Consider the following 25,950-nt stretch of genomic DNA (forward strand, 5'->3'; position numbering starts at 1 on the left):
AGTAAATCATGCCCCTTTTTAGTGTTAGCAGGAAGATTCTTTAGTGTTCCTCAGAATAAATGGATCACAACTACTTTTTAGGCAAACCAGAGTTTATTGGTGGAATAACAAGCATACGCATGTAACAAGGAGATGTGTCAATGTACACATTTGGATTGGAATCCTGATATAATTTCAGAAACAAGAAACAAATACTTAACAGAAGTCTTGAACATTGAACTAACATTTCATCTCACCAAAAATGTCAAGCATTTTTCTTATCCTCCAATTGAAAATATATGCTCTATATTCATATTCTGACAATTCAATAGAATGTCTTTACTTTGGGATTGCTATCCGATATCTTAAATATGTACAATATTAATTCGTACAGGTTATGGTATTGAATCATTGATATTACAGGCATTGGCTAAATGTGTTGCATAAAAATATATATAAATGTACTCAAATTAAATAATTTAAGTTTAGGTGGGTCTGGAGAACAGAGTAAAACAGTTACATAATAAAAATAAAAAAATGAAATAAATATTGCACAACAATTGTTTTACAAACATTTGCTTAAAGGAACATTTAAGCATTCGGTGCATGTGACAAATAAAATTAGATTTTATTTGAGTTTGTTTCATTAGTCCAATTTAATTGATTACATGCAACATATCAACAATGGACAAATTAAACAAATACAATTATAGTTTTGGGGTGGAGTTTTCCTTTAAGTAATACAACTTTCATCCTTTTTAGGTTGACAATACATACAAGCTAATATTTTGAAATTCAAGGTAGTCAACTACTCATCTGCACAACATTTTACAGACACAGTAAAACATTTCATATAATTTTTTTTACCTGAAACCAAAAAATGACGAACATGGTCATTTTCAAAATGACAGTTGCAGTAAAGACTTTGGAATTCCACGGCACTACATTTTTTAAATTTAAGGGTTACAATTACAATTGTTGGTCTAATACGTAAATTTGTTATATGTGAATTCCCCTTTCAAAAAAATAACACAGTAGTTAAAACATATTGCTGTGACTACAAAGTCTCCTAAATGAGGAAAAAATAAATGTCAAAACTGAAATGACAAAATGTGCATAACAGGTGACTTGTTTAGCTAGAAAGCAACAAATAAACAGACTTTGGCATTCAGGTGAACATAGGGCTAATAATGCACTGGAACTAAGGGGCCTAGCCCGAACCATGAAAAGCAGCCCCCCAAACCATTATTCCTCCACCGCCAAACTTAGGCAGGGAGCTTTCTGCTGGTAGCCGCCAAACCCAGATTTGTTCGTCACACTGACAGATGGTGAAGTGTGATTCATGACTCCAGAGAATGCGTTTCCACTGCTCCAGAGTCCAATGGCGGTGAGCTTTACACCACTCTAGTCGACGCTCTTCAATATGGGCCATTCTACTGCCAATATTTGTCTATGGAGATTGCATGGCTGTGTGCTCCATTTTATACACCTGTCAGCAACGGGTGTGGCAGAAATAGCCAACATTTTTTTTTTTTTTTACCTTTATTTTACTAGGCAAGTCAGTTAAGAACAAATTCTTATTTTCAATGACGGCCTAGGAACAGTGGGTTAACTGCCTGTTCAAGGGCAGAACGACAGATTTTGTACCTTGTCAGCTCGGGGATTTGAACTTGCAACCTTTCGGTTACTAGTCCAATGCTCTAACCACTAGGCTACACTGCTGGGGTGTCCACATACTTTTGGCCACGTAGTGTATTTCTTCCTTTCTGGATGACCATTTTGATATGGGTACTTACAGAGTACAGGTGTTAAGACTATGAAATGATTGAAGCTGTAACGCTCACTGATGCAATGTAACAGATGGGGAGGCAGGAGTGGCATTTGCATTACCTACATGTGCAATGTCATACCTTACAATACTTAGCCTTTGGGTACAGTTTATCAACTGTACATAGATTAGAAGCAGCATGCGACAAGTGAGAGGTACTGTTCATATACCACATACACATCTATTAGGTGTGCCTATTAGCACAGCCTACTAGGAACAAAAGGACTAGTGGTATGGGTATGTGCACTACAATGGAGAAGAGGCATTTTCATGAGTAAACCTTGTCTGGGGGCTGCATGTCATCTCACCTCATTGCGATTTTGTCTCATGGAACGGCAGACTGTCCTGGTGTATACCTTAGGCTACTTATTTGAGATAAATGGAAAATCCTCATGTGACAAAAACAGATTCTGGTTTACAAATTCTACTCCTGCATATTAATCCACGTAACCCACCTTGCACACCAAATGAAAAAACCCAGACAAGCAATAGTCTAAAGTACATTTTGGTTTCACAGTTAGGAAAAACATTAATAGAACATAAGCAGGATAGTACAATATGACCGATGCATCTGTATAGAGATGAAAAGCCCAACTAGATTGATCGGCGAATCAAGTTGTTCTTATCAGGCTCCAGAAACTCCTCGACGAGAGTATCTGTTACTTTCTTAAGTTCCTCCTCAAGACTTGAGATGTCACTGAAAGCCAAAATAAAAACAATTTTAAAAATGCAAAACATTTTTACAATGCTAGCTCGTCTATGGCTTGGCTTTACCTTAATTGCTCCAAATGTGCAGCCATTCGTCTTACACTATAGCTTAAACCAGGTCCAACACACTTTTTCCTACCATCTCTGCCACTAAAATACTGAGACTATACTGGTGCTTTTGGAACTATTCCGTAACACTGTAGCTAGCCCTAGCTGGTCCTCCAGTGTGTCATTGCTAGTAGAAGGGGGCGCCGTTAGACTCAACACAAACCTTTTTCCAGGTGGTGCACAGAATTCTGTGTAGAACTTAATCTTTGGCTCTGTGCCACTGGTCCTTAGTGTGGCCACGATCCCATTCTGCAGAGTGAAGGTGATCATTTGGCTGCTCTTTGTCATAGGTAGCACCTGAGAGAGGATGGGAGTTTTTACCTATACCTCTCATTATGAACCATTCAATTTGAAGCACACTAATGTATGAAATAAAATAAAAATAAACCACAACATTACACTGTTACGAGAATTATTATGTTCTCAATGTTCAAAACCCAATTCAATTAAACTACTCAGTCTGCAAGCACACTAATGTATGAAATAAATAAAAAATAAACCACAACATTACACTTACACAAAGTTTGTCAGGTTGACTACTATCATATCCTGTAGTCACATCTCTCACGTCCACAATGCTGTGTCCACCCGAGGATCTGGGGTAAGTGTTCTCGCCCTCAAAGTTCCGAAGACGTGTGAATATTCTCTTGACAGTAGGGGGGTCGTGGCAGATGACATATGACGTTGTGGAAATGTGATAACCGTAACTGAAGGACAACAACAGTAAAGGATATTAGCATTTGACTGGAGAAGAGAGAGACAATGGATATTTATGGTAAATCAATAAAGTGAAGCTGAAATAAAAACGGCCAACTTTACGGTGCAAAAACACCACAAACCTTAATTTATCAGAAACTACACTAAAAGTATGTGGACACCTGCTCGTCGAACATCTCATTCCAAAATCATGGGTATTCATATGGAGTTGGTCCTCCCTTTGCTGCTGTAACAGCCTCCATTCTTCTGGGAAGGGTTTCCACGAAATGTTGGAATATTGCTACGGGGGCGTGCTTCCATTCAGCCACAAGATCCTTAGTGAGGTTGGGCACTGATGTTGGGCGATTTGGCCTGGCTCGCAGTCAGCTTCCAATTCATCCCAAAGGTGTTTGATGGGGTTGAGGTCAGGGCTCTGTGCAGGCCAGTCAAGTTCCTACACAGTGATCTCGACAAACAATTTCTGTATGGACCTTGCTTTGTGCACGGGGGCATTGTCATGCTGAAACAGGAAAGGGTCTTGCCGAAACTGTTGCCACAAAGTTGGAAGCACAGAATCATCTGGAATGTCATTGTATGCTTAAGCGTTAAGATTTCAGGCAGGCAGCATTCTCCTGGCATCCGCCAAACACAGATTAGTCCGTCGTACTGCCAGATGGTGAAGTGTGATTCATCACTCCAGAGAACAAGTTTCCACTGCTCTGGAGTCCAATGGCGGCGAGCTTTACACCACTCCAGCCGACGCTTGGCATTGCGCATGGTGATCTTAGGCTTGTGTGCGGCTGCTCGGCCATAGAAACCCATTTAATGATGCTCCCGACAAACAGTTATTGTGTCTGATGTTGCTTTCAGAAGCAGTTTGGAACTCGGTAGTGAGTGTTGCAACAAAGGACTGACCATTTTTATGTCCTGCGCTATTCAGCACTCAGTGGTCCCGTTCTGTGAGCTTGTGTGGCCTACCACTTCACGGCTTAACCGTTCTTGCTCCTATATGTTTCCACTTTACAATAACAGCACTTAAAGTTGACCGGGGCAGCTTTAGCAGGGCAGAAAGTTGACAAGCTTATGACGGTGCCATGTTGAAAGTCACTGAGCTCTTCAGTAAGGCTATTCAACAGCTAATGTTTGTCTATGTAGATTGCATAGCTGTATGCTCGATTTTGTGTGGCTGAAATAGCCAAAAATAGCCAATAGCCGAAATAGCCAAAACCACTTATTTGAAGGGCTGTCCACATACTTTTGTATATATAGTGTATATATTTCTATGGTAGTTAGTGTTGTTGCGATACCAGAATTTTACCAGATTAGGTATTATGATACTAGACAGCAAAATGATACCACGGCAAAAAATGAAAGCAGGGAGAACAACTGTGAGAAGGTCAGTCCTCATTTCCCCAGAAATAAACCCAATAACATATTGGATTATATCCAATACATGATCCATATTAAAATCAGGTTGGTGTGCTATTAGCAATAAGCATTATCATCTGTAGCCCAACTGATAATAAATAGGCTGAAGCATGGGGTTTCCCATATCCATACCTCATTGGGCTAATCATTAGCTAGATCCCAAACTCTAAACATGATGATGTTACTAGTTAGCAACGTAATGATGACTTTAATGTCTCCCCAAAAATGGCATAAACAGTGAATATAACGTAGTGCCTACCAGTTACAATTGACCCTTTGTTACATTTAGCCCTGGTCTTACCCTATGCAGTCAGTTTGAATTGCAGAGCACTAACTGCTGATATACTCTTTCAAAACAGTGCAGTTTGCACTGAAATTAGGTAGCGATGGAAGTGTTTTCCAGCAATTGCATTGAGAAATGTTGTGCATTGACTGCTTATAAGAATGCATGGTTCTCTGCCTTTTGCACTTGCAACTTGAATGCGCCGCGAGAGGAATTTCTCGCATTAGAACGCACAACAAGCCGACTAGGTAGATAGGTAAACTATTCTACTATGGGGTGCCTGATTTTACTGTTTGTTACCCATTTTGTTGGCAGAAGCCCTGATGTATGTGTGTGTGTGTAATATATATATATATATATATATATATATAGCTTGGAAAATTCCAGAAAATTATGTAATGGCTTTAGAAGCTTCTGATCATTTGAGTCAATTGGATGTGTACCTGCGGATATATTTCAAGGCCTACCTTCAAACTCAGTGCCTCTTTGCTTGACATCATGGGAAAATCAAAAGAAATCCAAGACCTCAGGAAAATACATTTAGACCTCCACAAGTCTGGTTCATCCTTGGGAGCAATTTCCAAAAGCCTGAAGGTACCACGTTCATCTGTACAAACAATATTACGCAACTATAAACACCATGGGACCACACAGCCGCCATACCGCTCAGGAAGGAGACCCGTTCAGTATCTAGAGATGAACGTACTTTGGTGAGAAAAGTGCAAATCAATGTCATCTATTATGTGGATATATTAAAGCAACATCTCATCAGTCAGGAAGTTAAAGCTTAGTCGCAGATGGGTCTTCCAAATGGACCCCAAGCATACTTCCAAAGTTGTGGCAAAATGGCTTAAGGACAACAGAGTCAAGGTATATTGGAGTGGCCATCACAAAGCCCTGACCTCAATCCTATAGAACATTTTGTGGGCAGAACTGAAAAAGCGTGTGCGAGCAAGGAGCCCTACAAACCTGACTCCCAACTTACCCAACTTATTGTGGGACGCTTGTGGAAGGCTACCCGAAACGTTTGACCCAAGTTAAACAATAAAGGCAACGCTACCAAATACTAATTGTGTGTATGTAAACTTCTGACCCACTGTGAATGTGATGAAATAAATAAAAGCTGAAATGAATCACTCTCTACACTATTATTCTGACATTTAACATTCTTAAAATAAAGTGGTGATCCTAGCTGACCTAAGACAGATAATTTTTAATAGGATTAAATGTCAGGAATTGTGAAAAACTAGATTTAAATGTATTTGGCTAAGGTGTATGTAAACTCCCGACTTCAACTGTACACACACACGCGCACACGCAAGAAAAAGTATGTGAACCCTTTGGAATTACTTGGATTTCTGCATAAATTGGTCATAAAATTGGATCTAATCTTCATCTAAATCTCAACAATAGACAAACACAGTCAGCTTAAACTAATAACACAAACAATTACAAATTTTCATGTCTTTATTTAACACACCGTGTAAACATTCACAGTGTAGGGTGGGGAAAGTATGTGAACTCTTGGATTTAATAACTGGTTGACCATCCTTTGGCAGCAATAACCTCAACCAAACTTTTTCTGTAGTTGCGGATCAGACCTGCACAATGGTCCGGAGGAATTTTGGACCATTCATCTTTACAAAAAACTGTTTCAGTTCAGCAATAATCTTAGGATGTCTGGTGTGAACCGCTCGAGGTCATGCCACAGCATCTCAATCGGATTGAGGTCAGGACTGACCGGGCCACTCCAGAAGGAGTGTTCTGTTGAAGCCATTCTGTTCTTGATTTACTTCTGGGTTTTGGATCGTTGTCCTGTTGCATCACCCACCTTATGTTGAGCTTCAAATGGCGGACAAATTGCTTAACATTTTCCTGCAAAATGTCTTGATAAACTTGGGAATTCATTTTTTCTGTTGATGATAGCAAGCCGTCTAGGCCCTGAGACAGCCCCAAAACCATGATGCTCCCTCCACCATACTTTACAGTTGGGATGAGGTTTTGATGTTGGTATGCTGTGCCTTTTTTATCCACACATAGTATTGCGTGTTCCTTCCAAACAACTCAACTTCTGTCCACAGAATATTTTGCCAGAAGTGCTGTGGAACATCCAGGTGCTCTTTTGCGAACTTCAGACGTGCAGCAATGTTTTCTTTGGGCAGCAGTGGCATCTTCTGTAGTGTCCCCCAATGTTGAATGTTTTATGTATTGTAGACTCGTCAACAGAGATGTTAGCATGTTCCAGAGATTTCTGTAAGTCTTTAGCTGACATTCTAGGATTCTTCTTAACCTCATTGAGCATTTTGTAGTCATCTTTGCAGGACGGCCCCTCCTAGGGAGAGTAGCAACAGTGCTGAACTTTCTCCATTTATAGACAACTTGTCTTACCTTGGACTGATGAACATCAAGGCTTTTAGAGATACTTTTGTAACCTTTACCAGCTTTATGCAAGTCAACAATTTGTAATCATAGGTCTTCTGAGATCTCTTTTGTTTGAGGCATGGGTCACATCAGGCAATGCTTCTTGTGAATAGCAAACTCAAATTTTGTGAGTGGTTTTTACAGGGTAGGGCAGCTCTAACCAACATCTCCAATCGCATCTCATTGATTTGACTACAGGTTAGCGGACTTCTGACTCCAATTAGCTTTTGGAAAAGTCATTAGCCTAGGGGTTCACAAACTTCTTCCCACCTAAACTGTGAATGTTTAAATGATGTATTCAATATAGACAAGAAAATACAATAATTTGTGTGTTATTAGTTGAAGCACACAGTGTTTCTCTGTTGTGACTAAGATGAAGATCAGATCAAATTGTATGACTAATTTATATAGAAGTCCAGGTAATTCTTGCCACTGTGTGTTATATATATATATATATATATATATATCCATTTTATCCTGCGCTCCTAACTTCTCAAAAGTGGCTTGTGCTTGGTTAGCTTACTCAGCGTTGCATGTGCAAGATCAAGTAGCTTTTCCTACTACTGTCCCATTGAGAAAATTTGCACAAATTACTAGACAGACATGATCCGCCTAGTCAGTATACATTGCGAGACACATTTGACAGAAGTACTGAAAGTAACAAAAATTCTACTACCGAACATTTTTCATGTTCTTGTATCAAAAAAGTACCCAAAGTTTTGGTATTCCACTACATTACATAGTCAGGTAGTCGGTTATAGTATCACAGTTGTGACAATGTGTACCTACTACCTAGTTATTCCAGTGAACTAACTACCATGTAGATACAGCGATTTTAGGGCACTTAATGTAAAGTGATACCAAATAAACTCAGTAAACCAGAACGTGGGGTATAGGAGGAAACTGGAATGACACCTACGTTTCAAAGATGTTCTCTAGCTGCTGATGAAGGGTCAGGTTCTTGTTGTAAAGATAAGAGGCCATCTCAGCCACAACCACAGCTGCACTCACTCCATCCTTATCTGGGACCATGCTGCCGCACAGGAATCCTGAAACACACCAGACAAAACAAAAAGACATTTCAGGGCATATTTATAAAATACTAGTCCAATGGTCACTGCAGCTCTCCCTCCTTTAGCAGCCTGTCTGTACCTCGGGTAAACAGTGTACTGATCAACCCATTTGGTACAACTGCAAATTGAAACATTTTCACGTCATATTCTCAATTAAATTGAACTGTTTTCTATAATATGCATTAAAGATACCTTGAAATGTAACAAATAGGCAAATTGGTTGATCAACTCAAAATCATTTGATAAAGCCTTATATTATGTTCAGGATTGATCATTAATTGTTTGCAATAGTGGATACCACCACCATGACTTTATATTCAAAGTTTCGAACTGCTTTCACCATAAACGACAAAGCAAATGTAAGAACTGAAAGAGATTTGTTAACCTATAGACTCCTCAAAGGCGAAGATCACTTCATTCCCCGTTTTTGCCAACTCGTGTATTTTCTTTCCGATCCATTTGAAACCAGGCAATGTTTCCTGAAACAGAGTGAACAGGGGTGCATTCTTAGGGCACAATGTAGAAAAATGTAAACAAGTGTTTATTGGACAAATTCAGGTAGGTCCCACTCCATTTCCACCTGTTTGCTTCTGTCACAGATTCTACATTATATTGACCAGACTAGAGGTCGACCGATTAATCGAAATGGCCGATTAATTAGTGCCGATTTCAAGTTTTCATAACAATCGGAAATCTGTATTTTTGGGCGCCGATTAAAAAAAAATAAAAAAAATCTTACCTTTATTAAACTAGGCAAGTCAGTTAAGAACACATTCTTATTTCAATGACGGCCTAGGAATGGTGCCTTGTTCAGGGGCAGAACGACAGATTTTCACCTTGTCAGCAACGCAATAACGACCTGCCTCTCTCTCGTTGCACTCCACAAGGAGACTGTTACGCGAATGCAGTAAGCCAAGGTAAGTTGCTAGCTAGCATTAAACTTCTCTAATAAAAAACAATCATAATCACAAGTTAACTACACATGGTTGATGATATTACTAGATATTATCTAGCGTGTCCTAGATAATAATCTGACTGAGCATACAAGCATACAAGTATCTGACTGAGCGGTGGTAGGCAGACGCAGGCGCGTAAAACATTCATTCAAACAGCACTTTCGTGTGTTTTGCCAGAAGCTCTTCGTTGTGCGTCAAGCGTTGCGCTGTTTATGACTTCAAGCCTATCAACTCCCGAGATGAGGCTGGTGTAACCGAAGTGAAATGGCTAGCTAGTTAGCGTGCGCTAATTGTCGTTGTGTTGCTGGTTCGAGCCCAGGGAGGAGCGAGGAGAGGGACGGAAGCTATACTGTTACACTGGCAATACTAAAGTGCCTATAAGAACATCCAATAGTCAAAGGTTAATGAAATAAAAATGGTATAGAGGGAAATAGTCCTATAATAACAACCTAAAACTTCTTACCTGGGAATATTGAAGACTCGTGTTAAAAGGAACCACCAGCTTTCATACGTTCTCATGTTCTGAGCAAGGAACTGAAATGTTAGCTTTCTTACATAGCACATATTGCACTTTTACTTTCTTCTCCAACACTTTGTTTTTGCATTATTTAAACCAAATTGAACATGTTTCATTATTTACTTGAGGCTAAATTGATTTTATTGATGTATTATATTAAGTTAAAATAAGTGTTCATTCAGTATTGTTGTAATTGTCATTATTACACAAAAAATTTAAAAAATTGTCCGATTAATCGGTATCGGCTTTTTTGGTCCTCCAATAATCGGTATCAGTATCGCCGTTGGCAACGCAACCAGATTAATTAAGTTTGAAAGCTAAGGGTGTATATTGCCCAACCTCCAACCATGCTTCATTCACCCGGAGGAGGAAAACTTACGTACTTCAAAATGGAAGCCCTCTATCCGTGCAAAGGCCTTGAGGATCTTGGAGGAGACGGTGGTGGCCAGCATGTACATCCTCTCCCTATCAGCCGGGTCTGGGTGAGTCTCCTTCCAATTGAACAGCATCCACCAGCCCAGCAGAGCTGCAAGTTCATTACCTGTGAAAACTTTCCATCGGCACCTAGACAGAACATGACGACAAAGCTAAGGTCAAGAGTTGTCATCTCAGCAGGAAAAACATGTTGTAGCTAACAACCAGGGCCCAGAGTTCTCACTAGCAGATCATATGGTCAGGAAAAGCTCTTGGCCTTTGAACAAAATGACATTAGATCTGTGCATATCAGTAATAGCTTGTGGTCCAGTAATTAGAATTATAATTATATTTTAAGAGAGTAGGCTACATTTGTATCAGGTATTTTACCTGTCAGATTGCTCTGCAACAGCCAACCGATCTGCATCTGGATCAGTTGCCATGACAATCGTGGCATTCTCTCTCTCAGCAAGGCGAAGGGAGAGCTCCTACAACACCAAAATATTTAAAAAACAATCATGGAGGACGCACAAGCCACTTTATATTCACGGGAGTGAGATGCACACCAATTTGTAGAAAAAAAATACAGTAATTTTATGCTACAGAGACACGAACGAGGCTGCCGCATTAACACTTCCTTCACGTGCTGCTCGCATGACCTGAGTAGTAGGCTGCATTGACTACAATTCACACACAGCGAGAATTGTGCATCTAGTGTAGCAACTCTGTTACACAGATAGCACTGAAAAGTTAGGTGAATTGATTTAATATTTCCTCACCAAAACAGACTCTCCTTCCTCTGGATTTGGACAGCTGACAGTGGAGAAGTTTGGATCAGGATCTTTCTGTTCTGGCACAGGGATAGGAGGGGGGAACCCAAATGCCCGGAAAGCCTGCTGGACGTAGTCATGCCCTACTCCGTGAAAGGACGAGTGCACAAACTTCAACGGGGACTTGGTGTTGAGTTCTCTGAGAAACAAGCAGGTAAAAACATATATATGCATGTTTTTATTCAACAAATATGAATTGTGTTTGCTGCTAAATTCATTGTGAACACTGAGAAAATTAAATTTTTCTGACTCAATTCAACAAATTGAATATGGAAAGGTGATCGGGGGTAATTAAAAGAAACATCTGTGATAACTACAACACGTTCACAGCCAGTGTAAGGGTGTTTGCCAGCTCCCTGCTTCATAATAAATGTGTTTGACGACTCCCAATTACATCCTAAATCATAATTTTCTGAATTAATTGTATTTTTGATTTATTTCACCTTTATTTAACCAGGTAGGCAAGTTGAGAACAAGTTCTCATTTACAATTGTGACCTGGCCAAGATAAAGCAAAGCAGTTTGACACATACAACGACACAGAGTTACACATGGAGTAAAACACACATACAGTCAATAATACAGTAGAAAAATAAGGCTATATACAATGTGAGCAAGTGAGGTGAGATAAGGGAGGCAAAGGCAAAAAAGGCCATGGTGGTGAAGTAAATACAATATAGCAAGTAAAACACTGGAATGGTTGATTTGCAGTGGAAGAATGTGCAAAGTAGAGATAGGGGGTGGGGTGCAAAGGAGCTAAATAAATAAATACAGTAGGGAAAGAGGTAGTTGTTTGAGCTAAATTATAAATGGGCTATGTACAGGTGCAGTAATCTGTGAGCTGCTCTAACAGCTGGTGCTTAAAGCTAGTGAGGGAGATAAGTGTTTCCAGTTACAGAGATTTTTGTAGTTCGTTCCAGTCATTGGCAGCAGAGAACTGGAAGGAGAGGCGGCCAAAGGAAGAATTGGTTTTGGGGGTGACCAGAGAGATATACCTGATGGAGTGCGTGCTACAGGTGGGTGCTGCTATGGTGACCAGCATAGCAGCACCAAAGGCAGCACACGCCACTGTGAATAAATCAGCATTAACTACTTGTGATCACTTTCTAAAGTACAGACTCCTAGCACTGTGAATTCTTACCTATGGAAACAAACAGAGCTGAGGTCCTCCATATACTTTTTGGATATCTCCCTCAGTGGATCGCTCCTCAGTGGACTGTTGTCTGCCAAACTCTCGTTCCAGGACTCGCTCCATGGCTCTGAGCTCTCCTCAATGCACTTCAGGATCTCCTTGTCGTTAGGAGAAGAGATTTGAGCTCCATTGTGCCAGTATACCTTCAAAAGAAAAGCAAGACACTGTACCAAATGCTAATGCACAGCTTAATATCTTAACATTGTATGGCATACCTAATTCAACCTCCCCTTGGGACATGGTTTCCCAAACTCGGTCCTCGGGACCCCCCTGGGTGCACGTTTAGTTTTTTTGCCCTACCACTACACAGCTGATCCAAATAATCAACTCATCATCAAGCTTTGATTATTTGAATCAACTGTGTAGTGCTATGGAAACAAACTAAAAGTGCACCCGGGTGGGGCTCCAAAGACAGAGTTTGTTAACCCTGCCTTAGGATATCATTAGCTAGTAATAAAACACCAGGAATAAAAGGAATAATTTTTTTTTCTTGTATGATAAATAGCATACAGTCCCCTACAAAATGCAGTGTTAAAAGCTTTTAGTTCAACAAGGATTCTAGATGCTGTACGCTTCATGCCTTGACTCAAGTGACCCTGGTAAGATGAAAAGCAGAAGTCTGACACCTTGTATCCATTGTCCTCTTTAGGGTTGTGAGAGGCAGTGACCATCACACCAGCTGCAGCGCCCAGCCTCTTTACAGCATATGGCTAGGAGAGATCACAAAACAGTAAGGCCTTGGGAACTAAATTAATGTAATTCTTAGCCTATTCTGAAAGGGCTGAGACTTTGACTTTACCAGCTGTATAGCCATATAAGTACGTCCAGAGGTTTTTCCTGAAGACACAATCTGGCCATTAAAAACCATTATAACTAAGGCATAGACTTCTTCCTGGTCAGGTCACATGGCCAGGTAAATCACCTGGCCCTTCGTATATGACATCACCAGTATATAGGAAACAAATTGGTAAGCAACCAAGAAACAAGTGATTGTCCAAGGAGGGATAAAGTGGCCAGGCTTTAATTTGAATGAAATAGTTCAATTCAATATATTTGATCTTACCACAAAGGGAGTTGGGACATATGTGGAGAAAAGAAACACAGGAATATCTTTACAAAGCATCACAGCTGCAGTCAACCGGGCAAGTCTGTGGAATAAAAAAGAGAACATAATTTCTTTAGAAGAATAATACTAAATAGTCCATTGTCATTTTCATTTAAAAAAATTTGCTTTACTGTGTGCTGTATGTAGTTTGAGGAGTTAGCGAGGTAACTTTGGTCAACTCTGAGATCAACTCGGGATAACCCGTACCACAAAAGTGGCTCACAAACAAAAAAATCCCTAGCCACCATAATGTGATGCGCCTATGACATAACCTGCGTCACATGACGTCGACAAAGAACTCGCCGCGGTTGCCTACGGCCATGCGATAGGTCAATTTCGATGACAATTAATCCTTCAGAACTAACCTGCTCCCCGGGCAGACTAACTCAGGGCTAACTCCATTCATCCCGAATGAAGTGTCTGAGCCGCGAGTTTGAGGACCAATGAAATCAGATTCCCTCCCTCTCCCAAAGATTGCGTCATCATCCCCTTCAATTGAGGAAGATGACTGATTAAATATTTTGATAATCAAATGTTTTTTTGTGTGTTCAAAAATAGTCATGTTAAAATACCTCTCATTACACGTTTAGTAATGACAGAATGCATTTGAAACTTCACGCACAGTAAAACTTGTATGACTTAATAAAATTATTGTATTGATAATAGTGGGAAAAAGGTGCTTGTGCATTGAAAAGCACACCAAAGATGGCATTATGATAAGTAATAAAATAAATATGGCACTTCAATATGCCTATTTCACACCATAGCCTGCTGAATTTGCAAGATAACTTTGCTTTCGGCACAAATGAAAATGTGGTAATGACTCGCCCATGGATTGATGTTTCAGCATTGTCCAATTGAAAAGTTTGGTGTTCCACTAGCCACGTGCGACATGCATGCACAGTTACAAGCCTGCTAGAGTTAGTGGCAGATGGACGAGCCATGTCCACCGTCATAGTGCAGATGAAGCCTGATTGGTAATGTGAAGCTAACTGAAGCTGGTTATCTTAAGAAAACCCTGAGTAGATCTAGCTTCAATCGTAGTAGTTGGACGGCAATAATATTTTTTCATGGAGAATTGACCAATTTTCGATCCCAAGATATTTATTTTTATAGTCATAGCAGTAAGCTATGGTTGAGTACTGCACTAGTGTTGTGGTCACTGATATAATGTGTGTGAACAAAGCCAAAGAGTTAAAGTTGCTTTAGGTCACTCATTCTAGAGTAGTCATGTTTTAGTAAAGCAGCTGCACTATTGTTCCGTTTCATTCATAATGCTCTTGACATTGAAATATGTTAACCTATTATATAGTTACCACCTCTCTAACCTCTAGGCTACCTGCCGCGCTAAACTCTCTAATATTCTAAAACTCTAGTTTGTGGTTCCCCGCGTGTCAACTGGGAAATAGCCTACAACACAACATCTATTTACTAGTATTATTTAGTCTCTAGAAATTTGTACAGTTAACAGTAGGCCCAGAATGCAATAAATGTTCTCCCTCAGCCCATCTGTATTCACAACTATTTTGCCATCACACAACTTCAGGAAGGAATGTGACCTCCTAATACACTTTATCACACTTAATAACACACGGCACTGTCGACAGAGCAACCCAAAGCCACAATCATCATTACATTAGGAGTTATTAGATAACTAAAAGGCCCACTGATATTTACAGCCAGTTTTTATCCATTTACATTAAATCAGATATGTAGCCAGTTATACATGTTTGCAAGTGGTGGTATGATCTGCAGAGGAGAAAGGAGGAGGTATAGTATAGTACCGTTCACTGTTGCAACCACTGGCCTCCTGCGCTCGCGTGTCGTATCCAACCACTATGCCACGGCTACCGAAGTCAGGGAAAGACCTGGCCAGGTATTTGTACATACCCTGCAGTGAGGAGGAGTGGGAAAAGAATGGAACGATGAGGCCATGTCTATAGCTCTTTTAAATTCTTATTTTCTATTAACCTTCATGTTTTCACTTTGAAAAGAAGGTAAGGGAAACTCTGGTAAGTAGGTGGGTTGTTAGACTATGTGTGCTGTGCTCCATGAGACACAGTCAGTTTGTTACGATACCAGAATTTTGACTTCGATACCAGGTTTGGTATCACTATACTCGATAACATCACGATACTCAAATGATACCCCAGCAACAACATAAAAATGTATATTAGCCAAAGTCACAGAATGGCACTTGATCTAGACAGATACTTCGCTACTGCTCTGGTCAATCGTTGGGCATCTCTTGAGTTCAATATAATTTTATTCCCAACATTTTACGGACATTTTTGAGAGACAGCCATTTATGCATTAATGAATCAATTATACAATGATAAAATCAATATGACTTTGTTTTTACCAATAATTTATTTGAATGGTAAATCTCTATTGATAAACTGGGTAAATCCATTTTTAGCCTAGGCTTATTAACAATACTGGTGAATGCGTATTCAATAGGATTGTGTGCATGCACTGAGTTATTGAGCTTGTTCTGGCTGATTTCATGGGGCTAAAGAGAACAAACAATCTATTTCCCTGCCATTTGGGGCTTATTTTGCTGTACTGATCGACAACATTTGCATAAAAGTACTTGCTGTCTCTAACAAGTAATGACATCATTCATGAGGCAAGATGGATGCAACCAGCCCTACTCACAACACACACGCACGCACACACAAACAGAGTTTGCTCAGGCAAATAGATCATCTTTGACTGAATAAGTGAATTAAATGTTTTTAGTGGCAAACAGCTTGGAACACATATTTTGCATTATAGCACAATCACAAACAAAGTAGTAGGGTTTTGAATTGATGTTTAGCTTCAGCTGTAAGCTAACAAGGAAAGTTAGCCTACAAAGCTGGAAGCTACTGGTATCTTCTTGCACTGTAAAGTGTTCTAGCCTGTATGGGCATTGTTTCCATGTCTCCTTCTTTAACCTGTCTCCTCCCCTTATCTACACTGACTGAAGTGGATTTAACAAGTGACATCAATAAAGGATCATGGCATTCACCTGGTCAGTCTGTCGTGGAAAGAGCAAGTGTTTTTAATGTTTGTATACTCCGTGTATATACTACAACAGCCCAATGCCTTTGACACTGCTTAAATGTAATATTGGATTCTACATTCATATTTTTTAAATGTAATTGAATTACATAGGCCTATGCATGTTACAATTCAGCTTTTTGCCCCAAATGTGTACAATTCAATATAAACCTTAACTATATATCTAAAAACTACTGGGAGGTAGAGACTCCACCACCATATTTCAATGCTAAAGTCATTGATCTCATTAATGGTTAACCTTAAAATTGCTGATACCAATATATAGAAACCACTGTTACGCCTAACACGTTTATTTTAAAACATTGAAATAGTGGTTTTACAATAACCTGTGATTGATATATTATGCCGACTCACTGGACAGCATTGTGCTTAATTAAAAGGTAAAATCATCAATATGACATCATACACAGCGGAATGCCTACCTGCTTACAGACAACTGCAACAACAACCTTCAAATCTGTCAGGGCTGCCACTATTGGCTGTTTCCCTACAGATGGAAAAGAGAGAACACCTATTTTTGCAAGGGCCAGATTGGATTGTGCTGAGCCGCGTAGCACCGGTCCATGGCCCGTGACGTGAACGGGCAAAAGCGGTGAGGGAGGAGCGCCCTTCTCAAATCAAACCATAATCTGCGCCGCTTGGTCATGTTGTCAACAAGGCAGCATGGTGCATCGTCCAGAAACATACAACATATCTTTTCCATAAAATATATTTGAATTTTCAAACTAGTTTTCTTTGGGAAGGCAGATAAAGCATTTTCATCAAAAGCAATCACTTTTGCATGTGAAAAACACAACGGTAGTTATTACTCCACGTGCTTAATTACGTCACTTTCGTTTTGAGCCAACTTTGCCGTGGGCTTTGAACGAGGCACCCTGCTCATGCCCAGTAGGCAGCCCGGTTAAAAAAGGAATAGAATCAACTTTCACCCAGTGCAAAACACACCTACCCAAGGTTAATTGAATCTCCTCAATGATACAAAGCGCCATTGTGGGCTATCTCCATTTTAAAAGTACATTTCTACTTGGTAGTCTTCTACTTAAATGAGGTTATTGGCAGTTAATAAACAAATTGAAAAGGTGCATAGTATTGTGCTGGAGTGTATGTATAGTCTGACAAGGTATAAACCCAAGGTTGATGATTTACTGCCACCGAAGAACTGAGCCAATGTTGTTGTTGTTAAGACCTGTAAACAGGAAGTTGTTCCGCTGTACACAATGATGTCATATAGCTGAGTGAGTCTATACCTTTAACATAACCTGTGCCAGAATAGTTTGCTCATAGAAGGAAACTATTATTAACCTGTGTGGACTGGATGATGGTCAGATCATTAATGAGGGCAAAGCCTGCACCCATGGCTGCCCTCAGCCCTGCCGTCCCAAACGCCATCCTGGAGCAGAGCCTACGCCTCAGCTCCTCAACTTGCCCATCCAGCAAAAGGGCCTCTATCTGAGCTCTGGTCTGTGGATTCTGAATGGGAAAGAACATCCCAAAAATATATTAGCTTCACATTCAGCACTCACTTACTGACATCATTACTCAACACAGTTGCACACCACTTAATTTAAAACTGCTTGCAGATTGAGTCAAATATACACAATACCAACTGCTTCAGCATTATGGTTGAGCTACACTGGAACTGAACAAAAAGATAATCTTGCTGTTGCTAAAAGTAGCCTAATCTTGTCTGTTCAATCTGCATTTAAATATCCTCAGAATATAAGAATATCCTCTTAAATCTAAACAGACATAGATCTGGGCCCTTACAGCTCCTTAATGGATCTGACAGTCCAAGTAAGGTTATGAAGTCTGACATTTAGAGAGTGGGGGTCAGCCATATCCATTGCTTTTACGGCCTTTCTAAACTAGGGCTCCAGTGCAAGTGTTGGGGGTGGAGTAGAGGCTGCATGAGCCGGGCTCTGTACTTTGCGATTAGTACAGTAATAAGAAAAATGTGTAAAATTGTTGCCTGGATACTAGACTTATTTGTGCTAATATTCCACACCTTGTCATATGCCAAACTGTTTGGCATAATGACAAGGAGTGGAATGTTAGCACAAACATATCTGGCACCAGGATAGGTCTTGCATGTAACATGTTTTACATTTGAGTCATTTAGCATTCATGCAGAGCGACTTAGGGTTAGGTGCCTTTCTTAAAGGCACAGACAGATTGTTCACCTAGTCGGCATGGGGATTTGAACCAGCAACCAAACAGATACTGGCCCAACGCTCTTAGCCGCTAGGCTACCTGCCACTAATTAAAGACACACAAACACACATTTCAGAAGACCACCGATCTGAAGGACAAGGCATTTGCACCTGACATACCAGGCAAGTGACAACCCAAGTCAGTAAGTTACATCGTCAATAAAAAGTGTTCGTTAACTATGATGATGACACTGACAGTTGACTCACTGACCTTATCCCACGTTATCCATTGGTAAATAGCCTTATCAAGTCGCACGTCCCCAGTTGCATGGCAATTTAGGTCCAGGTCTCCGTTGTTCTCCATAGTAAGATATTGTGCAGCAAAACATCAAGCTAGCTAACTACGTAGCTAACGTTAACCAACGTTAGTTTACAAAACTAGCAAACTCACAAGCTAGCAATAGGCCAGGCAGGACATAACGTCCTAGCTATCGTATCGGTCTTGACGTTGTCTGTGTGTGAGATTTTGCTTTGGCTACCGAAAGTCAGCAAACAGATATAGCTAGCTAACAGAAGATAAGAAAATAAATGTATTGTCTAACAAACCGTTATGACGCTAACGTTAGCTGGACGTGCAGAGTGGTGTTGTTGAGCGACCGAGCTAGCTAGCTACTAGTAGTAGTACCATGTTATCATCCGCAGTGGACATCTGGATGGCGTGAACACACTTGAAAACAGCACGCTAGCTAGTTATAACTAGTTATCAAGCGTAGCAACATACTGACCCATCCTTACCAGCCTTGTCCTATCTTGGCACTCAAGTTGTCTTTATTATGGTAAACTAGTTAGTAGAGGTTGGGACTAGTTACCACAGCCACAACGTAAAAATTGGATATGTCGTAAAAAGTCATCAAAAAAATATATATATATTTTTTGTCTTAATTTGTGGTTAGGGTTTGGCATAAGGTTAACAGTGTGGTTATGGATATTTTAAAATCATTTTAGGAAGATATATTTTTTTTTTAATAGGCGGGGTTTAGACATAATTTTGACTTTGTGGTGGTGGTAACTAGTGACAACCAACTAGTAGCCTTCAATCGCGGGGCTACATTTGGGACCACCAAAACAGCGGGCTCACACCCTCATAGCGCAATGTGGGAAACGTAGTTTCTTAGCTGACAGATATGCCCGGGAGAGGGAGAGAAAACAACATAATGATTATCAAAATATACATGTTTCATTTACAGTGCATTGTTTAATTGTTATTAGAATATTATCCATGAAGCAGTGTGCAGTCAAACTGATCACTGAAAGTTTCCAGCAGTCGTGGGATGGTTTCTTCAATATAGAGATCTCACCCAAGTTCTTGACTGAGGGAGGTGACACCTTTGCCAACAATCCCACAATGTTTTCAAACCAGCCCATAACTGTGTTGCAGTTGAGTGCCAATGTTATGTATCTCCCACAATGGATTCCTGAAAGAGGAAACATTTGACTGTGATATCAAGCATGACACATTGTAGCCCTGTTGGTGTAAACATAGCAACAAAAAAATGTTATTTAAATCAAGGGTTAACCTAAGACCCCGGTGTCTGGGGAGGAGGATGCTTTCAACACATACTTCCTGAAAAGGTTGAAGACAGTCCTATCCAGCTCAAATACATACCATTTCACACTTTTGTTGAAGCAGCAGTTGATTATTGGGTAGCACAACAACTCCCCTGGGCCATGGATAGTTATGAACCCACCACGGTTGCTACGAAAGAATTCAGCACCAAGGAGTTTGAGTCTTTGCTCCTCTTCGAATGGTGAATGTCTAGTTCTAATGGTGTAGACTGGCGGGTGTTCACACAGTAGCAGAGCATTGTGCAATTTGTCTTTAGAATCCAGATGTCTCCAAACATAGAGTTGTTGTACCTGTAATGCACGCGCATAGGAAATACGACCCAACTGGATCACTTCAGCTGCTGCTGTTGAAGGGTGCATTTTTTATGATAATTGAGTGTAAACTCCTTTTTCAATGTTTTCGATAGACAGGCAACTCCAAGTTTCTATTCTGAAGGACATAAAGTACAGTAGACAATGCAGCTCGCATCTTTCACAACGAACTTTGCATCCTTTGCCTGTGTTTGATCATGCCTGGCTTCATGATTCAGGTTCTCCAGTGTCAAGATCTCGTAGATGGGGGGCTGATATGTTAAATCGCTAGTCTACTATTGTTAAATTGTCATCACGGGCGCAGCCATATTGGATTCGTTATTTTATCTTTAGTGGTAGTTCAACCAGCTGAGTGGTGCGTTATTGCCTCCAACTGGACGGGGTAACCCGAAGCCTTTCTGTTATGAGGCAAAGACGGTCACATTACTGCCCTCTAGCATTTCACTGTTCGAACAACATCAGAGAGAAAATGTCTATGGAGCCCCCTCTGAATACTTCCCCCTTTCCCCAAGGTAGTCTGTTAGGCCTATAGTAGATTTGTGAAAGTTAATGGAACCCCTTGCTTTCACCCATCTGTCCAGTTAGATCCAGGATATGGAGATAATTATACATTGATTTCATAAGTACTTGAACCAGGCCTGGGCATTGGTGGTAGAGGTGGTATCTACCTTCTTGTCAATTTCCCACCATCTACACCGACCTGAAAAAACAGGACTGGTAAAAGCATATGCCAGGTAGGATAAGGGCCAACACCACATTGCTTTCACCTATCCAGTATTTTTACACAGATGAAAGGAATGGCATGAGGGAGTCAAATTCGATTATTGTCATGCAGCCCTGATAAATTCCTTGAGTGTTTAAATTTAGTGGGGAGACATAGGGTGGAACCATTTTTTTCTTTCACTAGTAGCTCTGTAACATTATTCAGACAAGAGCAAGAAGGGCAGGTCTAGGAATAGGCTAATGTAAGAACACATGATACTATTCAATTCCAACATGTACTGTCCACTGGTCCCTATGTTTCAGGTCAGTTTTATTAGGTATGAAGTGCACTGTAACTACCAGATCTTTTTTTTTTGTTGTTCTTTTATTTGACTTTATTTGTACTTTGTGATCCTACAATAAAAACAAACTAAAAAAAAACTAAAAAAACACAAGCTCTGACTCATGACTACTGGTCTTATTAAGTTAACTAGGACTGATTGCAAAGAATAGGCTAAACCTGAGAAACTGTCATATTGCAACTATTCTAAAGAACAGTCAATATGAGCAAATCCTCATGAAATATCTCTGCACAATGCTCTTGGTGCTCCTCACTTTCTTGGCCATTGCATGAAAGTCTTGAAAACTATCCACTTGTGAAGCAGACACGATCAGAATTACTGAACTGATGATTGATTCATCTAGCTGTAAAGTTTTTCAGTGATATTTTGCTGTTTAGTTTTACCACAGACCATAATTTGCATGTATTTGAACCGTTACAAACCTGTAAACTGTGACACTATTTATAGTTGCTCAGCAGATACATTTTCTCTGAGGATAAATATGTAATTTCTATAAACATCTAAGAACCTATTTATAATACCGTACCTACATTTCATGAAAGTGTGAAAGGTAATGTAATCAAATTAAGATACTTAAAATTATACAAAGGCAAACATAAAACGAGCTGTTTGTTAAATGACAGGTGAAGTAAATGAGGCAGCTGCATGCTCAAACCACAGCGGGGTCTGCCTGAAACATGAAATAGTTGTGTGTGAGTACTATTTCAGCCAATGTTATAATGCAGGTAGTTCATTAGGGTCACGTTGCAGAAGAAAATGTTCCATATTTTCAATACCGTCCTCGTGTGGAACATTCGTGTTTAACGACTAAACATCAAAAGTAACTAACAAAGTATCAGCAGTCAGACAATATCTTCTTTAAGTAAATTAATCAAATCTTTATTAATGCAATTGCAGACAGAAGTTAACAACGGAAGCACATCACGTATGTTTCAGAGTAAGTTCCGCAAAATAAAAAAGGTTAAAGTTGCTTTAATATAGTTGCCGTCGACCCCTAGTGATGTAACTGCCTACGTCAACACCTTCTACTCATGAGACCAAGCCCATACATATACAGTTCTAAAAACATGCAGGAGAAAACAATAGTCCAGTGTTTTCTAAGAGCTCAGCAGTAATTGTCCATTCAAGTGTGGCTTACAGTGGTATGTCTGACTTGTCTCTTATCTATTTACTCCCCTGCAGGGGTCTGTGTCTATGTGTCTCTTTTAGCCTTGAGGCGCTTTCTCACAGACACCCTGTTTTGACTGCAATGGATCACACATCTGCTCAGACCATTTCTGATAAGAGGCAGAGACTAGAAAAGAATTGTGGAACAGTATTAAACCTTATAATGCATATATTGGTAATCTGTGGTCCAGGACCCTATAAATGTAGTGGGGTAGGGTCTTATAGCCCTTCTCCTTCTATTAATACAACATAAGCATGAATACATCAATCATTTGGTGCAGCCCCTATCATGACCCCAAGGTGACCCCCACCAATCCACCCTTTGAGACTAATTAGTCTCACAGTTTCAATCATAATATTCTCCTCTGAAATCAAACAGATTTGGCAAATCACCCGGATCCATTTGATCCCAGGGATGGCCTGCTAAAGGGAGAAACAACTCGTGATGTTCCTGGAATGCTGGTGGGGGGTGGGGTGAGTCTGTATATATTCCCATTCCTCCTGAGTCCTGGGAAGAACAATGGGATTAAGAGAAACCAGAAATGCACCAGTCTCACCTTCAGCACAATTTGTATCAGCTTCCACCAACACCATCACTCCAGCATGTTCAAGAGCAGTTACAGTGATTTTCTTACAAATATAAACAGCAGCCAACATCACCAAACCCCCTACAAGTATAGGAGTAAACAATGAAAACAAAGTTAACATAACTTTCCCCATTACATTTAAAAATGTAGCATTAAACCAGTCACCAATTTTGCCAAAGACAGATTTTTCCGTTTTTGAAAGAGTTTTACAAAGATCAGCAATCTTATCAATTATCGCAGTCATATTCTCAGAGGAGTCAGGGAGGAGCATAACACAATTGTCAGGATCAACAATACCTAGTACGTTACAGTGTCCTCCTTCCTTCGCCAAAAGATAATCTAAAGCCAACTCATGGCAGCCAAAGACTGCTTTCAGATTTTGGACATCTAATGAGAGTTGGCTAAATCCTCAGATCGTTAAATTCATATGGGCCAGGTACAAATTTTTACCCACTTTCCCAGGACAGCCACACCCCAGGTGACTGACATACCAAAAATCTCACCCGAGAGTAGGACATGACCATAGGCTTCCTGGTTGTCTGGGATGAGTCGTTTGGCGTGCTTCAGTTCCCCAGAGTTGGTTTGACCTGTCTCATTGAAAAGGTTGGTGACCGGAATTCTTAAACATTTCTGTTCTCCCCAAATAACAACATCCCCCCATCCAGGAGGTAAAGTGAGGGACCCCTTGTCACTGCATACCCACATCCATCCAAAAGGTGTTCCTCTATCCTGGAGAGATTTACACCTGTCACCTGTTGCTGTAAGTCTAACACACTAAATTCCCCTTTAGCATAGTTTCTCCTATCACTATACTCTTCTCTCAGTTGACCCATATATACACGGCAAGCTCTAGTATCTCCCATATCTTCCTTCCCATCATTACAAAGACACAGGGCAGGGGTTGACTTTGGGCTTAGGGAGGTCAGTATGGGATTCATGCTCAAGCTTCCATTTCCTAACAATTCTATCCACGGGTGCCTGCTGGGATAATTACACAGTACAGAATGGGTAGTTCTTACCGTGAAGACTGACTCACCTCTCCCGAGTCGAGTTCTAGGCCATAGAGGGATCTGCCTGTTTCCTTCTACCACATTAGGTAAATTTGCTCCCTTCTTGTGACCAACTCAAAATACATGTATCCCATAATCCCCAAGTAACCTCTCAGTTCTTCTCCCAAAGAAGAGTCCTGTGGTCTCCCTTCGCCTAGTAGGTTGTTTCTCATTACCTCTCTGCATAAAGTATAAAAACCCACATTCAAAATCCGTCCTTCTCATAGGCTCAGCCTGACTCCCGAACAGCTCAGTGGTTGATGTAGGCTTTTTAAATACTCAAATCTGGGTTCCTGGCCTCTTCGTCTGATTTCCAATTTTTCTCACCATTTGTATCCATTTGTTGTTTTCCTCAGATCCCCCAGGGGGTCCCGTGGTTGCACCCACAAGGAGACCCATGGAAAGGATGATGGGGAAAAACAAACCACCAGACCCGGTGTAGTCTCTGTTTCCTAGTTATAGAACCTGCCTGTTAGTGTGAAATGATGTCTCCTTCTTCTGCTCATTGGCTAGAGCCTTCTTCTTCATCTTTCTTTCCGGGCTTTTGGTCTGGGCCCTCTGCTACTGTCCTTTAGATCAGACCTTCTTCTTCTTTGGACCTTCTCGGAACATCTGGCTCGAACCTTCTTCTTCAGATGTTCTTGGGGACTTGCCCTCCCTCCCTCCCTCCAGTCGCTCATCCATGGCTTCCACTCTGGGAGATGCTTGTAGTGGGAGAGATGATGCCAGCCGAACCTCTCCGACACTCGCAGGGCTGTTGGTGTCACCTGGAATGGACCCATCCATCGTGGTTGGTTCCATTTTTCCATTTTCGCTTGTGAACTCTGATTTTCACCCAGTCTCCAACGTTTATGGGAAGCTCGTCAGGGTCTTCACCTGGGGGAACCTTGTTTGCTTTCCTATGGGCAGAGTGGAGAGACCTGACAATAGAGGTTAGTTCTTTCAGGTACTCAATATGATCACACTGTGCCTCAGTTATGTCTATCTGTCGGTCAGTCATAGGTCAAACACCTGGTGTGTTCATGGGTCGTCCTGTTAACATCTCGTAAGGTGTACACCCAATACCTTTGTTAAGGCTGCTGCGCATTTTCATGAGGACAAGGGGCAAGCATTCCACCCAGATCATTTTTGTGGAATGACAGGCTTTTGCAAGCCCCACTTTGATCTTTTGATTAGCCTCCTCTGTAATCCTGTTACTTTGCGGGTGATAGATGGACACAAACTTCTGGTCAACACCCATCATTTGGGCCACTTTAGCATCCACATCTCCTATGAGATGGGTGCCATTGTCTGCAGGCAAAACCTCAGGCACACCATACCTGGGTATAATTTCTCTGACTAGCAATTTGGCAACTGTTCACGCATCGCAGTTGGTGGTGTGAAATGCGTCCA

The 25,950-nt window shown here is 40.7% G+C and overlaps 1 protein-coding gene across 3 annotated transcripts; it reads right to left on the reverse strand.

The window, feature by feature from the left end:
- Window positions 1-74: 74 nt before the first annotated feature.
- Window positions 75-19,946, reverse strand: pgm2l1 (phosphoglucomutase 2-like 1). 3 transcript variants are annotated; one of them, XM_020507565.2, is made up of 14 exons: window positions 19,539-19,946; window positions 17,906-18,073; window positions 15,322-15,428; window positions 13,496-13,580; window positions 13,059-13,142; window positions 12,382-12,575; window positions 11,191-11,380; window positions 10,802-10,899; window positions 10,381-10,561; window positions 8,910-9,003; window positions 8,371-8,500; window positions 3,141-3,330; window positions 2,787-2,920; window positions 75-2,504 (listed from the first exon to the last, which is right to left on the reverse strand). In XM_020507565.2, the coding sequence occupies exons 2-14, from the start codon at window positions 17,990-17,992 to the stop codon at window positions 2,402-2,404; spliced, it is 1,677 nt and encodes a 558-aa protein (XP_020363154.1). In that variant the 5' UTR covers window positions 17,993-18,073; window positions 19,539-19,946; the 3' UTR covers window positions 75-2,401. The 3 variants fall into 3 exon arrangements, with proteins under 3 accessions (XP_020363154.1, XP_020363155.1, XP_020363153.1); XM_020507566.2 differs by having other exon boundaries at window positions 1,092-2,504; window positions 19,549-19,647; XM_020507564.2 differs by having other exon boundaries at window positions 1,092-2,504; window positions 19,025-19,647.
- Between the last annotated feature and the right edge of the window lie 6,004 nt (window positions 19,947-25,950).

The sequence above is a fragment of the Oncorhynchus kisutch genome, linkage group LG18 (genome assembly GCF_002021735.2).
Source record: "Oncorhynchus kisutch isolate 150728-3 linkage group LG18, Okis_V2, whole genome shotgun sequence".
In the NCBI taxonomy this organism is placed as follows: domain Eukaryota; kingdom Metazoa; phylum Chordata; class Actinopteri; order Salmoniformes; family Salmonidae; genus Oncorhynchus; species Oncorhynchus kisutch.

Bases quoted from the DNA above. Each gene is read 5' to 3' on its own strand.
- pgm2l1 (XM_020507564.2), bottom strand. From the start codon at position 19,117: ATGGAGAACAACGGAGACCTGGACCTAAATTGCCATGCAACTGGGGAC. The intron at 13,143-13,495 runs GTAAGATCAAAT...GATCTCTCCTAG, and splicing joins ATGTCCCAACTCCCTTTGTG to CCATATGCTGTAAAGAGGCT. The intron at 3,331-8,370 runs GTAGGTGTCATT...GTTGTCCTTCAG, and splicing joins CTAGAGAACATCTTTGAAAC to TTACGGTTATCACATTTCCA.